This window comes from Puccinia triticina, chromosome 7A, assembly GCF_026914185.1.
Source record: "Puccinia triticina chromosome 7A, complete sequence".
Lineage (NCBI taxonomy): Eukaryota > Fungi > Basidiomycota > Pucciniomycetes > Pucciniales > Pucciniaceae > Puccinia > Puccinia triticina.
The window spans coordinates 2,148,644-2,164,623 of record NC_070564.1 but is presented as its reverse complement, the minus strand read 5'-3'; the positions used below and the strand labels follow the sequence as shown (position 1 = coordinate 2,164,623).

At 47.7% G+C, this 15,980-nt stretch overlaps 3 protein-coding genes across 3 annotated transcripts; 2 read left to right on the top strand and 1 right to left on the bottom strand.

Moving 5' to 3' along the window:
• Positions 1-371: 371 nt before the first annotated feature.
• On the bottom strand, positions 372-3,679 carry PtA15_7A252 (uncharacterized protein; the record flags this gene model as incomplete). Its single annotated transcript, XM_053170840.1, has 5 exons — positions 372-596; positions 676-1,290; positions 1,361-2,856; positions 2,939-3,493; positions 3,637-3,679. 5 exons carry the CDS (start codon positions 3,677-3,679, stop codon positions 372-374), a joined length of 2,934 nt encoding a protein of 977 aa, XP_053022081.1.
• A 4,171-nt stretch (positions 3,680-7,850) lies between these two features.
• PtA15_7A251 (uncharacterized protein) lies at positions 7,851-8,729 on the top strand (the record flags this gene model as incomplete). The annotated part of the gene is made up of 2 exons (XM_053170839.1): positions 7,851-8,306; positions 8,370-8,729. 2 exons carry the CDS (start codon positions 7,851-7,853, stop codon positions 8,727-8,729), a joined length of 816 nt encoding a protein of 271 aa, XP_053022080.1.
• Positions 8,730-8,922: 193 nt separating this feature from the next.
• On the top strand, positions 8,923-13,226 carry PtA15_7A250 (uncharacterized protein; the record flags this gene model as incomplete). The annotated part of the gene is made up of 3 exons (XM_053170838.1): positions 8,923-9,066; positions 10,519-10,533; positions 13,143-13,226. The coding sequence occupies 3 exons, from the start codon at positions 8,923-8,925 to the stop codon at positions 13,224-13,226; spliced, it is 243 nt and encodes an 80-aa protein (XP_053022079.1).
• Between the last annotated feature and the right edge of the window lie 2,754 nt (positions 13,227-15,980).

The window sequence follows — 15,980 nt, the reverse complement described above, 5'->3', positions numbered from 1 at the left end:
ATCGAAAGAGACTACTTCTTTGGATGATTTGCCGTGTCCACAAGTACATAGTTCCCAGAGGAAGAAAGTAACCGAACTCAACAAATGCAATGTTTTTTAAAAAAAATATACTAATGAAATAATCATGTGACAAGATAGTGAATAGATAATTATATATAAATCTATATTGCCGTGGTCTTTGTATGTAATTGCAGGCATGTTTGTTCTAGTACACAAAATTTGCACGCAGATAATGTGAGTAACCACTGAAAACACAAAAGAAACTAAGCCAAGAACTCCAACAAACACACACACACGAAGAAAAAGGAAGACTCCCACGAGCCGGGGGGAGGGGGGGGGGGGGGGGGGGGAACGACGAGGTTGTGGCCGGGTTAATGGCCGCCGGAGCCCGACTGATCGAAAGACGTAGACTTGAAATCGCTGATGATTTTCTTGACGACGGCGACGGCCTTAGGCTCGAGGTCGACAGCATAGGTGAGGTGTTTTATGGCCTCACGATGGTTCTTCAGGCGCCCGTAGATCTTGCCTAGCAGGAAGCGGACATTGAATTCGGTCGGGACAAGGTCGATCAACTTGATGAGATCTTCTTTCGCGTCCTTTGGTTTCCACCAAGCAAAAATAAAAATAAAAAAAATAAGTCGTGGCAGGAGGTGGGAGAGGGGAGAGGGCACGTACTTCTAGGTGGCCTAGTTCGAATAGGATCTTGGCGCGAGAGAAACGGACACTAGCGACGGAGGAATGGCCATGATCGATAGCGAGGTTGAAGACGTTAAGGGCCAGGTTAAGGTTGCCGACGGCCTGATAGACCTTCGCGACGCCAGCGAGGATGAGGGGGTTATGGGGGTTGATAACGCGGGCATGGTTGAAGAAGAAGAGGGCGAGTCTGAAGCGATCTTGCTTGAAGAAACACTCGCCCAAGCCGAAAAACGCATTGTAGTTGCTGCGCGAGTTCCTGCGGATCGACTCGCGGAAAAAGACTAGGCTGCGCGAGTATTCGGAGAGCATCAGACTCTCGTGCCCCGATAACGTGTATCCATAGGACTCCGTCCGCGATAGTTGCGTCGATCGTTGGAAACATTTCAGCGCGTTCGGGTGGTCGTCCAGCCGACTGAATAAGTTCCCCGTCGCAATCCACGTCTCCGATGCTCCCGGATTGATCAGCTGGAGCTCCTGCGATAGATACGAGAGCGTCGTTGTCTTGCGTAAGTGCCAGAGCAAGGTCGAGTAGATGTCCATGTGAGTGACCAGGTGAGGGAAACATTCTCGGGCTTTTCGGAACGCAATTTCAGCCTATAAAACACATTGATCACTAATAATCAGCTTCTGCACAATAAAGTGGTTGAAGAATTTGAATGCTCACCGATTTGTAGTCCAGCATTTCGAACCTGGCTCGACCAATGAGACAGTAGATTCTCCAGCTGCGTTTCTGTTCAGTAGGGAGAGCGGCCAGAGAATCGAGAGCGTCCTGAGATTTGAAACGGGCGAGGGCGAGCTGGGCGGCGGCGAGTTTGAAGAGGAGGTCTTTGACCCAATTGATCGCCTCAATTTTGTCGCGTCTGAAGCGCGAGGCGAGGGGAGCTGCGGGGTTGAAGGATGAGGAGGTGTGGGGCGGGAAGGATGACGGGGGCCGATCGGACGCGACGCTGGGAGTCGATTGACGGTCCGGATGCACCAAGTTAGTACCGCTTTTCACCCGCTTGGTTTCGCGAAGGCCGGCCACCTTGAGCAGCCGGCCACTGTCGATCATTTCGCGTCTCGACAGCAGTCTTCCGTTGGCCAGCTTAGGCGTCTGAGGTTGGGTCGTTGCCGTCGTCGCCGTCGCCGTTGTTGATGTTGTTGGTTGGGAGTTCACCTTCGAGCTCCCATCGCTTTGGGTATTAGTCAAATGAATCTCACTCGACGTTGCCGTCGAAGTGGGTGCACTGGTCGAGCTGCGGGATAGATCTTGGGACTGGGTCTGGGAGCGCGTTCGTTTGACGCTCACCAGTCCTCGGCCCTGCTGATCCATTGCCGGTAACGGAGACGGATAGTCGCACGGACTTTTCGCGTAAGGGTTACCAGTGAATGATAGGGGCGAGGGCGCAGGCATCGGAGGTGGATGGTTGGCAGAGCTCAGATGATTATGCTCGAAGCCGTGTCGCAAGTTTGGTGTCGAGGAGATTGGCACGGGATTGTAGACCGAATCCGAGCGGTGCCGGGGTGGTTCTCCGAGGGCGAAGTTGAAGGACCTAGGCGGGAGGGGGCTGCCGTGATTCAGGTTGGGTGTTGAAGGGAGTTCCATCTTGGTATGGTTCGACTTGGGCTGAGGAGCACGTTGGTTGGGCGGCAGGATGGGCTGTTTGGGAGCATAGCACGGGCGATCGAAAGAGTTGACGGCAAAGCTGCTGTTCCGACTGCTCTCGCCAAATGAGTTGTCGATCAACATCTGTTTGTGGCGGTAGAGGCCGTTGTTGCCCATGATTCGGAAGGCGTCCTTGGGGGCCAGAGGGGGTGGTTTGGGTTTGATGGGAGCATTGGAGATGATCGGAAGACTGCTTGGCTGTCGGGTATTTGTGGAGGCTTTCGAGGTGCAGATGATGTATTGGTCGTCTAGTTCCATGTATCCGGGTAGAAAGTGTTCGAAATCTTTGACACAGAAGATCTCCTCGGGATCGACATCCTCCTCAGCCGAAACCGTCTGGCACAATCCTTCGAATGCTTCCCAGCAGAGATGGCCATCGGAGGTGGCCTCGAGTGCCTTTCGATAGAACCGGTTGGCTTTCTCGTATTCATGCGACTGGTATGACAGCGTGGCCAGGTGGGTGTAAGCGGAGGATGTAGACTGGTCAGAGTTGAAAGTGGAGTTGAGCATTGAAACTGGCGTAAAGACAAACGTCCTAGGTTAACGTCATTGCTTCGTCTTTCTGTTTTGTTGTAGATATTTTGGATTTTGACAAACCTTCTTCAGCAGAGGACATTCCGAATTCGTCTATTGCTTGCAAGTACACTTCCAGGCCTTCCTTAGGTCGATCGATGAGGCTACACGCTTTGGAGTAAACGAGTGCACATCGGGTACTAGCCAGATTGGCAGGGCGCTGAGTGCCTTTTGGTGACTGATCAAAGATCGAGTTGTCCTGTTTCTTGGGGGCTGGGGCGGGTGAGCTGTGGAAGTTGAATGGGTCTTCATCGAGTAGCTTCCCTTTCCCCTTCTGATTCCCTGAGTTTGACTGTTGTGGGTGTTGTTGCTGTTGATGATTTGAGGCTGTGGGGGGTAGGTTCGGGATGAAGATGGGCGCGTTCCTGAGGAGGTGGACCGTTGCCTGGTAGTCCTTGGCCCTGAGAAGACAGAGTGAGAGTAGCCAGGTTGCTAGCTCTGAGGATGGGATGAGTGCATGGAGTCTTTCGGAGAAGAAGAGTGCTGATTGGATGAGGTCCGATCTGAGTAGGTTGATGATGATGGAGACGAGCAAGTTGATGAGTGAGTTTGATGGCTGTTTTGGAGTTGTTGCTGTTGCTGTCGTCGCCGTTCTGAGTGGGGTCTGGTTGGTGGTGGGTGGTAGCATGTTGCCGTTTGGATGGTTGCTGGCTGGGTTTTCTCAAAAATTTGAAAAATTAAAGACACATATGTAGTGGTAAACCCCGGGGAGACCGGTTCACCGATCGGTCGGCGCATCCGGCCCGGGTAGAGCGTGTCCGACATTTTGAACTTTTCAGTGCAAAGCTGAATCTATTTAGAAGCTTTGGAATTTTTGAAAACCAACTCTGAACCTTGACAATTGTCTCACTCAAGCATGATCAGAATAGCCATGCTACCCGGCGCATCGGGCTTGGGTGGAGCTTGTCCGACATTTTTTCTTATACGGATCGTCAGCGAATCCTCCGGATAAGGTTCCGATCCGGTGCCCCGGGTTCGGGTATTGCCTTCCCGAGATCTGAGCCCGGCGTGTCCGGACCTGACAGCGGGTACCCGGCGGATATCACCAAAAAATGTGCTTTCGAGGCTCAAGTGTGTTTGGTGGGAATCTGAGCTCTTCTGGGTGAATTAACGCTCAACCATCGCTTCCACGACCCAGAAATGGCCCCAAAACGCGCCGCTAGTGACGCTGCACCCATTGATTGATTCAGCCTCGGAAAACAAACCACCAACACGGCCAGTTGATGCTGAACCCAAAGCTTCCAGTAAGGAAAGCTGGGTTTGGCAATATTTCAAGACAACAACCACAAAAAATGTGTATTTCAATGTTTGCCAGGTCAACAAGATTAAAGAAAATTGGATACCAGCGCAATCACAGAGTTCTTGATAAAAAGGGAAATTACCAACAAAATGTTGTAACCTAACCTGTTAGGTTACAATCTGTGACACTTGCCTCGCCCTTGAGACCATATTTAGAGGAAAACAGACTGCAGAGTCTGTTTTCCCACTTGCATTGTCATTCTCATTCTATTTGTCACATCACAAAACTCAACCGTGACTCCTTGACTGCCACGGTTGCCTGCTTTTCATCAACTGTAACATTCCTTATATTGTTATTGAAGACAAGGAATTTTGCAAGCTCCTTTGACTCTGCAACCCGGAAAAAAAATCTTATGTGTACTGCAGACACATTGGCTTCTTTCATTCAGCTAACCTTTCAACAGGGACAAAAATTCCTCTGCAAACAGCTCCGCGGAATCAAGTCCCAAATCAGCCTAACCTGCGTCAGCAACACTTGGACGTCCCTAGCAACCAATCAATCCTATACCACACCAGTATACATTTGTTTGATCTTATGTGTACTGCAGACACATTGGCTTCTTTCATTCAGCTAACCTTTCAACAGGGACAAAAATTCCTCTGCAAACAGCTCCGCGGAATCAAGTCCCAAATCAGCCTAACCTGCGTTGGCAAAACTTGGACGTCCCTAGCAACCAATCAATCCTATACCACACCGGTATACATTTGTTTGATGGAAAAGCTTACAGAGGTATGACTCTCTTCAATCTTGTCTACCCTTGTATCAGTATTAATAATCATTGTACTTGTCAAAATTTTCCTAATGTATGGGCTTCTAAGAAATACGGTGCTCAGGGAATGATTCCTGCCGCACAAGATATGCTTGACAAGCTGAAGGGGTATTTCAATTCAGCAATCAACAAAACTGTTTATCTATGCTAAAATTTGCTTGACCCACACATCAAGATGGACATCCTTTCTCCAGAAGTCCTTGCAATGATAACTCACAGCAGGAAATGTATTATTGATGAATTTTGGAGCAAAACCAAGAAATTCATGAATAACAGCAGACAAACCTTCCAAGACATCCCCTAAGAACACTTTGAAGTCTAGGCTTTTCAAAAAACAGAAACAAAAGATGTTGTTGCTGGATAAAGAGGTTGATTACTATCTGAGCTCCGAATGTGAAGAGGAATCTTGTGATCCTCTAATCTTCTGGAAAAAATACTCCAAACAGTTTAAAACCCTTGCAAAAATGGCAAAAACATATGTTACCTGCATCCATTGCTCCAACTGAGAGAGCTTCCTTGCCAGTCAATACATCCCGGGACTACACATAAAATTGGATGAAAGTCAAAACCCTTGAGTCCCTGATCAGCCTAAACGACTGGCTAGCTGAAGCTATCATTGATTTCAATAAGATCAAATTACCAACATTGTGTTTTTTTTTTTTCTTTTGTCTATCAGTTGTGTTTGCTAAAAAAAATAAAAGAAAAGTCCTCTAATTTGAGAGTTTCCTCTGCCATGCTGCAGCAGAGGTCAAAATGACTAGTAGCAGAGGATTTAAGGCACTCAATGCCTCTCATCTGCCCCTCTCCTATACAGAGATACCCAAATGGATACCGGGTATGTTTGGACCCATCCCATGACCCAATCTGGCCCGGTATCCAGTTGGGGATTGCCGGATCATTGGGGTCTGGATTGAAACCTTACCTCCGGGTTTGACTCAGGTTGCAAGTGGGCCCTGCTTGCCAAAAACAGCTGTCTGGACCCAGCCCAAGTGGAAAGGAGGCGGGCTGGGCCCGGCCAGGTTGAACTGAGCCAAAGCTCTTCCCTACCCATGGCCCAGAAAGCAGTATTCAGGCTGGGCTGGGTTGGTCTTGGGTCGGCCCACAGGCTCTGAGTAATATAGCTGGGTTGGTGGTTCAGCCCATAGGTGTTTAATTTTTATCAATGGAGGGCCATAGTCAGGGTGTAAATGTGTCGGGTTTGGGCATGTTCTTAAAGAAAATGGCATGACCCAAACCCAACCGAACCCAACTTGTAAAATCTTTGGGTTGGGTTTGTGCAGCCTATTTCCTAATTGGGTCAGCCTGTGACCCAAAAACGGCGCCTCCAACAGTCAAGTTGGGGGTTTTTTGCGCCTAATAGGTCGGGTTGACCCAAGACCCAAACCAAACCAACCCAAAAAAGTATGACATTGGGTTGGGTTTGGGCAGCATATTTTCAAATCTGCGCCGCGCTAAATTTTGGTTTGGGTTTTGGCACTATTTTTTGACCCACACCCTGACTTGTGATGGTACCCCACACTCCTATAGAACGGGGTGTGCTTTGGCACACTCCTATAGAACGGGGTGTGCTTTGGCACACTCCTATAGAACGGGGTGTGCTTTGGCACACTCCTATAGAACGGGGTGTGCTTTGGCACACTCCTATAGAACGGGGTGTGCTTTGGCACACTCCTATAGAACAGAGTGTGCTTTGGCACACTCCTATAGAACGGAGTGTGCTTTGGCACACTCCTATAGAACGGAGTGTGCTTTGGCACACTCCTATAGAACAGAGTGTGCTTTGGCACACTCCTATAGAACAGAGTGTGCTTTGGCACACTCCTATAGAACGGAGTGTGCTTTGGCACACTCCTATAGAACGGAGTGTGCTTTGGCACACTCCTATAGAACGGAGTGTGCTTTGGCACACTCCTATAGAACGGAGTGTGCTTTGGCACACTCCTATAGAACAGAGTGTGCTTTGGCACACTCCTATAGAACGGAGTGTGCTTTGGCACACTCCTATAGAACGGAGTGTGCTTTGGCACACTCCTATGGAACGGAGTGTGCCAAATAACTTGAAAGTTTCAACTTACTGACCTTGAACATTTTCTCGCCAATCCTACAGAGGAATTGTTTTTTTTTTGTTTTTTTTTGTTCTGATAAGTTTTTTGACGGGGTTTTTGGGTTCTATTAGGTTCTATTGTCCCCTTTTACACCAGCTGTACTCCCTCAAACTCTAACTCTACCAAATGGCTACAAATTATTGTGCACAAGATGAAGAGTATGCTCAACTAATCTTCAATGTTTTCGGCTATGAAATCACAAGTATACATTCAGTTTCTAAAGAGATTCCCAGTCATCACCTTGCTTTCATCTTCCCACAACTCTGTTGATTCATATTCCTGCCAGATTGCTCTCCTTCAATCATCAACACCTTCAGAAGTATTATCAATGATGCTCCCCTTCAAACGCTCACCCATCTTGCCCATCTGTTTCTATCCCTTGGCTCTATTGACCAACATATTCCAGACCAGCTGAAAAAATGTATTGGCAACCATTCTGAACTTCTGAATCTATTGATAATACTCTTCCATACCTACGACAAACTATATCAAGCTTTTTTTTCGAATAATCAACAGCAGGTGATCAACATATATGAAAAGATGCAAAGCTCCAACTTCCCAATTTTAACTAAAAACACCACAAAAAACCATTCAGTAGTCATCAAACATATTGATCAAGCTTGCACTACCAAACTATCTGGAAACAGCAACCCATTTCTCATTAAACTGATTGGATCAGATGACAATGTTTATCAACAAATATTAAAGCCAGAGGACCTCCGGCAAGATGCTCTGATTGTGCAGTTGGATACATATAGCAACATGTTATTTTCCAAACATCCAGACGCCAAAGAGATGGACTTTACCATCTCAACCTACGCAGTTGTGCCAATGTTTTCCAACTTTGGCATTGTTCAGCATATTCCTGGATGCTCAAATCTCAGAAAGTTTATTGCTGGCTTCATTTCTTTTGACCGAAATCAAGCTTTTTCTCTTCATACAAACCCTGAAACACAAGCTCCTTCTCTTCATACATACCCAAGTGAGCCCAACCAGTTCATCCGAAGAAATCTCCTTGATCGTTGGATCCAAACTCCCTACCTCAAGAAGCGAATGTTCAACAAGACAACAGCCATCCATTCTGCCCTAGGCTATCTTTTTGGAGTAGGAGACCGGCATCCTGGAAACATACTTGTTTCAGACAGCACATACGAAGTCATCCACATTGACTATGGCATCTGTTTTGGTCAAGGCTTGAACCTCATATGCCCCGAACTAGTTCCTTTTTGATTCACTCCCAACTTGGAGCTGCTCTTGCAGGATCTGACTATCAGGAGCAAGGGGCGGTGGCACAAGGGAGCAAACAAGGATGACGAGTTGCGGATCTTCAAGCATTTTTTTTCCACCACCTTGGCTGCACTTCGACCTCATGCCAAGGGAATTGTCCAACTCATCAACTTGATCTCCTTTAACTTTCCTACTCAGATTCTTCAGCAGAGCACCTTGTGCTCAGCTGCAAGTCCTGACCCACTCGCAGACTTTTGCCGTGTTCTGCTCAAAGACATGGAGGGTCTCATTGGTCACTCGCTCCCTGTGGATCAATTCACCTCCTCTGTTTTGAACATGGCAAAGAATCCAGAGGCCTTGGCCCGGATGTATTGCGGTATGTTGCTTCCCTCTCATTCACCAGCATCGATGTGATTGACTGAACTTGAAGAGTGTGCTCCCTCTGCTTTCTGTTGCGCTCAGGTTGGCAGCCCTGGTGCTGAGCTCGCTTTCTGGATCCGCCACCCCCACCTGTACTACATATTTGCCCCATCTCCGATTCCATCCAAACTCTGCCAACAACCACCACGACCACCATCACCCCCACCATCACCAGTCTCTCAAGACAATGACGGACTCCAAGCTGGTCCACCAGCTGCTCTCGGCCACCTCAGACTCCCTCTCAGACCGGCTCAAACTGGCCCCGCGCCAGCAGGCCTACCTAAGCCCACACCCCCCGAACTCCGACCAGCTCAGCACCACCACGCCCATTGTCTCCTTCGAAAAAATGTGTCTTTCAACGTTTGTCAGGTCAACAAGACTAAAGAAAATTGGATACCGGCGCAATCACAGAGTTCTTGATAAAAAGGGAAATTACCTACAAAATGTTGTAACCTAACCTGTTAGGTTACAATCTGTGACACTCGCCTCGCCCTTGAGACCATATTTAGGCAGGAAAACAGACTGCAGAGTCTGTTTTCCCACTTGCATTGTCATTCTCATTCTATTTGTCACATCACAAAACTCAACCGTGACTCCTTGACTGCCACGGTTGCCCGCTTTTCATCAACTGTAACATTCCTTATATTGTTATTGAAGACAAGGAATTTTGCAAGCTCCTTTGACTCTGCAACCCGGAAAAAAAAATCTTATGTGTACTGCAGAAAAATTGGCTTCTTTCATTCAGCTAACCTTTCAACAGGGACAAAAATTCCTCTGCAAACAGCTCCGCGGAATCAAGTCCCAAATCAGCCTAACCTGCGTCGGCGACACTTAGACGTCCCTAGCAACCAATCAATCCTAGGAGTAAAAGCACACTGGATTGACAAGAATTTTTCTCTTTGGTCAATCGTCTTAGCTGCTTGGATTGTTGATGGAACTCATGCTGGAGTTAATCTAGGAAAGCACTCAATAGAGGTGCTGAAGTCTTTCAACATTACCAATAAGGTCTTATGTCTCACGGCCAACAATGTGAAAAAAAACAGCACAATGAGCTCCTATATATCAACTCAAATTCAGTTCAATGGTCAAGATTGTATGATTGGTTGTATGGCACATGTGATCAATCTTGCCACGCAAGCAGGAATAAAATCTCTCTCCCAACCACCAGCTGAAGTTCTGCAGGGACTATCAATCATCCTCAATGATGAACCAGATCCAATAGAATTCAAAATTGTTGTTTTTTGTATCAGATTCAGCAGCCTCAAAAACTTCTTCAAGTGCTCCCCTAAAAACAAGCTGCATTCCTAGACATCACTATTTGCTTGATAGGGAAAAACTTATTGATGATTGATGATGTTGCGGCCCAATGGAATTCCACATTTCACATGCTCAGGAGGGCATATAGTCTTCAAGCTTGTATTGCGGAATTTTGTGAAGCCACAGCTTGAGTGACAAGTACAACCTTACATGTAAGAGTCCTTGATGGGACTCTTCACTGGCCAGACGAGGGGCTCTGGCTCAGAGCCTAAGTGGCACAAAACTTCTGGAAACCACTGATGTGTTAAATGTCTAACCCAGGAGAGAAGAAGCTTCTCTCTCCATATATAATCAATGATATGATAATGAAAAGGAAATTGAGCTCACCTAACCCAGGAGAGAAGATTAGCTTCTCTCTGCTGAGTTAGGTGGGGGGCAGGGAGTGTCGAACTAAGTACTTGACGGTTGCTGATGTAATCCGGTCGTGATCTTCTTGTGAAACCTCCGGGTCTCCACATTACACCAGAATAAATGGGATAAAGTCACCCCTGTGGCACTATAATTCTTCTGCTAAAAGCCAAAGGAGCACTGGCAGAGCTGAGTTCATAGGAACCTAGCCACAAAACCTGGGCAACACAGCCAATGTTTGTTAGCCTAGTGGTTTCCCCCTTACAGCAAGGTTGCCCGTTCAATTCCCACTGCCCCCATGCCCCATTTGTGGGTTAGGGGGCGGGTTTTTGGGGGTCAGGGGTGAGGGGTTAGGGCTGTTTTTTTAAAAAAAAACTTGGCAAGGTGTATAGTACACTGTATTGGATACATATCAGTATGTATCTAATATGTATTGGTATTTATTGGATACATATCCAATTCAAATATATCTTGTATTGCTATGTATTGGTACATATTGGATACATCAATACAATGTATTGCTATTTTTCTAGATACAACAATACATTGTATTGCTTTGTATTGGATACAGCAATACATTTTATCAGATACACCAATGCAATGTATGCCAGCTCATCCAGCGCCAGCCAGGTCCTTTGACTTTTAAGTTTTAGCCAAAGAAAAATGCATTATTTTCTTTGGCTAATAGCCAAAGGAAAAAAGGGATAAAACTCTGAAGTCAAGCTGCTATGCAATTTCTTGGAGCCTCCTGAAGGAGCAACAGAAATGATCATGCCCAAAAAAAATCCAACTTTGGTCCTTGCAGCACCGGTGTAAGACTCAAAAGTGGTTGTGAAACCCTTTTGCTGAATGGATAAGGGGATGAAGGTCCAAGGAGTTGCAAGCTCTGCCATTCTATACTACCAGCTACAAGACCCCCCAAGCTCCGCTTGGCAAGTTTTAATAAGGTGATAGGAGTGGATGCTCAAGATGAGTTTGTTTGAGACACTGTATAAAGAGTTTGTTATTGATATGTAAGGGTTGTTATGAGTATAGTCATAAGTTGTAAAGGTGTTTAGTGAATCACTGGTGAGTAACACACTCCTATAGAACAGAGTGTGCTTTGGCACACTCCTATAGAACGGAGTGTGCTTTGGCACACTCCTATAGAACAGAGTGTGCTTTGGCACACTCCTATAGAACGGAGTGTGCTTTGGCACACTCCTATAGAACGGAGTGTGATTTGGCACACTCCTATAGAACGGAGTGTGCTTTGGCACACTCCTATAGAACAGAGTGTGCTTTGGCACACTCCTATAGAACGGAGTGTGCTTTGGCACACTCCTATAGAACGGAGTGTGCTTTGGCACACTCCTATAGAACGGAGTGTGCTTTGGCACACTCCTATAGAACGGAGTGTGCTTTGGCACACTCCTATGGAACGGAGTGTGCTTTGGCACACTCCTATGGAACGGAGTGTGCTTTGGCACACTCCTATGGAACGGAGTGTGCTTTGGCACACTCCTATGGAACGGAGTGTGCTTTGGCACACTCCTATGGAACGGAGTGTGCTTTGGCACACTCCTATGGAACGGAGTGTGCTTTGGCACACTCCTATGGAACGGAGTGTGCTTTGGCACACTCCTATGGAACGGAGTGTGCTTTGGCACACTCCTATGGAACGGAGTGTGCTTTGGCACACTCCTATGGAACGGAGTGTGCTTTGGCACACTCCTATGGAACGGAGTGTGCTTTGGCACACTCCTATGGAACGGAGTGTGCTTTGGCACACTCCTATGGAACGGAGTGTGCTTTGGCACACTCCTATGGAACGGAGTGTGCTTTGGCACACTCCTATGGAACGGAGTGTGCTTTGGCACACTCCTATGGAACGGAGTGTGCTTTGGCACACTCCTATGGAACGGAGTGTGCTTTGGCACACTCCTATGGAACGGAGTGTGCTTTGGCACACTCCTATGGAACGGAGTGTGCTTTGGCACACTCCTATGGAACGGAGTGTGCTTTGGCACACTCCTATGGAACGGAGTGTGCTTTGGCACACTCCTATGGAACGGAGTGTGCTTTGGCACACTCCTATGGAACGGAGTGTGCTTTGGCACACTCCTATGGAACGGAGTGTGCTTTGGCACACTCCTATGGAACGGAGTGTGCTTTGGCACACTCCTATGGAACGGAGTGTGCTTTGGCACACTCCTATGGAACGGAGTGTGCTTTGGCACACTCCTATGGAACGGAGTGTGCTTTGGCACACTCCTATGGAACGGAGTGTGCTTTGGCACACTCCTATGGAACGGAGTGTGCTTTGGCACACTCCTATGGAACGGAGTGTGCTTTGGCACACTCCTATGGAACGGAGTGTGCTTTGGCACACTCCTATGGAACGGAGTGTGCTTTGGCACACTCCTATGGAACGGAGTGTGCTTTGGCACACTCCTATGGAACGGAGTGTGCTTTGGCACACTCCTATGGAACGGAGTGTGCTTTGGCACACTCCTATGGAACGGAGTGTGCTTTGGCACACTCCTATGGAACGGAGTGTGCTTTGGCACACTCCTATGGAACGGAGTGTGCTTTGGGAGTTGGGGCATTCACGTGCCCTACCAGAACTCTAAACTGACCCAACTCCCCAAGCAGTCACTTGGGGGAAACTGTTGGAACTTAATGATTTTCTGTGTTGCTTCCACATCCACCCATCACAAGGATACCCAAAACACACTGAAATAAACCAATCACGCCAATGAGATCATGAATCATGTCCCCCGCAACACTATCAACCTGCACACCAGCAAAGTGATTGCCAAGCTCTGCAAGGGGATTGCAGAGTGAAAGGAGAGCAAGCTGTCAAGGAGATGTAAATAAGCCCCCTACGCATCAAACTGGACTTGGTGCTGTCTAATTCCAACCCTTGCCATTGCCCCCAAAACGTTCAATTCCTTCAGCTCAAGCAGAGCCACAAAACCCAAACAGCCCTATGGAAAAAAGAGGATTGAGGTGCCCAAAAATAGCCACTAGGACAGGCAGGACCAGTTGCTTCTCCTCCTCCTCCTGGAACACCAGCCTCTCCAGCCCCCCCCCCCCCCCCCACTGCAAAAATTAACTGATTGTACCAGGCTGTCCAAGCTGCTGTCAGACAGAGTTTGTCCAAAAATTTCCGCAATTTTGCAGAAATTGTTGGATAGAGTGTGTCCCAAAACTGGTTGGGCAGTGTTATCTGACCAGTCAGTTTACGCAATTCTTGCTCCCCCAGCAAAGCTGCAGGTCCGCTACATACACTTCTCTCCTGCACTAAAAACCAGCAGGACCAGTTGCACCCCATCCATCATCTCCAATTCTGACAGGTACCCAGCCCTCTCCTGCTCCCCCCACAAATCCTCTACACAGGCGCCCATTGGCTAATTCCTCTCCTCTCCTGCGCGGTTTTTCTAACAAAAGGTATAGGTAACATGAATTTCTTCTATAGTTATAACTGCAGTTTTCCCGGGACATTTTCTTTTTTGTTTCTATCTTTTTCAATTTGGTTACTTTGTCTTACATAATTCATTTCTTCATTTATGGAGAAATTATGTTATCTAATGTTTTCACAGATAACAAATAGACAAGCTAGATAGTATAAAGATTTCACTATGTAACCTATTACGGAGTGTGCTTTGGCAGCGGTGGGTAGTTACGTTACCAATAACGGTAACGTAACGGTTTTTAAGCCGTTATCGTTACAGTTACTCGTAACGGTGGTGCGCTACGTTATCGCGCCACTGCTTGCACCATTTTTTTCTGCTCGTTACGTTATCGGGGCCCGCGGCGCGCCAGATAATGCACTGATTTCAGCGCCAAAACAGCCCTTAAGGGCTCGTTATCGCGTTATCCAAGCGATAACGTGGCGTAACGGCGTCGGAAAAAGACCCGTTACGCTAACCATATGGCGCTTAAAAGGCCCGTTACTCGTAACGTAATGGGTTGCGATGGATAACGGAGGTAGTTACGTTACGCAAATAGCGCAGATAACGCAACGTAACGTAACTACCCACCGTTGGCTTTGGCACACTCCTATTACAAAGTGTGCTTTGGCACACTCCTATTACAAAGTGTGTTTTGGCACACTCCTATTATTGAGTGTGCTTTGGCACACTCCTCTTATGCAGAGCACACTCCTAGTACAGAGTGTGCTTTGGCACATTCCTATTATGGAGTGTGCTTTGGCACACTCCTATTACAAAGTGTGCTTTGGCACACTCCTATTACAAAGTGTGCTTTGGCACACTCCTATTACAAAGTGTGCTTTGGCACAATTATATTACAAAGTGTGCTTTGGCACACTCCTATTAGAAAGTGTGCTTTGGCACACTCCTATTATGGAGTTTACTTTGGCACACTCCTATTACAGAGTGTGCTTTGGCCCAATCCTAAAAAAATTGGTTTTGAGGCCAGCAACATCCTTTTTGAGATTGTCAATGTTGGTGTTGAGGCAAGGCTCAAAAGCTGCGCTGCACTACAAAAAAGTGGTCTTTTAGCGCAGTGCAGCAGGGAACCACTGCGTGGTCAGCCCCAAAAGCGGTAGCGCAGCGCCAGTCCCTCTGCGCTACTGCTGCAAATAGTGGGGCCCCGCTTTTTCCCGGACCCAGAAAGCGGTAGCGCAGCAGGCGGGGCCTCTCCTTTCAGTGCCGCGCAGCGGCCACCAAAAAGCTGTGCTGCTCTTTTTTGGCTGGCAGCGGGGGAGCGCTACGCTGCCAGCTCAAAAAGTGGTAGCGCAGCAATGGTTCTCCTGTGCTACTGCTGAAAGTAGCGGGTCTCTGCTTCTTGCCAGACCCAAAAAGCGGTAGCGCAGCGGGCAGGGCCGCTACTTTCAGCGCAGAGCAGCGGCCACCAAAACCGCTGTGCTTCACGCTGCGCTGCGCTTTTTGCAGCGCAGAGCTTTCAACCTTGGTTGAGGGAGGAGGTTTGGGAGGTGGATATGGTGGATGGTGGGGGGAGGATGAGGGATCAGCCTGCCAACCACAGTAGAGTATTGGCACCCAACCACAGCGCACCCCAATGACATCAGTAGGCTGTGTATGGCAGATTGGTGCAGTTAAAACTGGGGCTGTGTCCAATAACCCCATAACTACACACAACTTTGCTCTTGAAGTCCAAGCAAATATCAAAACACAATATTTCACCGGGTTCCCACTCCAGTCAGTATTGCACACTGTTTTAATCCTCAACACTAGGGATGGCACTTTGCACCCAGGTACCCGTATTTCACTAAAATCAGACACCTGCAGAGCGGGTACTGGGGTGCGAGTGGCGACTAACTTAACTAAGTCCCTCCCCAGGGAGGCCTAAGGCCCCCCTCTTGGAGGGACTTATTGTTTTTTTATGGATGCTTGGACTGATTTTCAGCAAGGTTTCCCAAAATCATCAAACATGAATTTTAGGTTCCACACTTTCGTCTTCCCTCAAAAGCCATGATCCTGCAACGATCATCGTGGCCACAGCAGTAACTCCTGTGAGGCTGTGGCTTGATTTTCCGGATGGTCAACAGCCACAGCACCACTCCTGTCAGGATGTGGGTCAATTGTCCGGATGTTCAACAGGCAGCTCAAT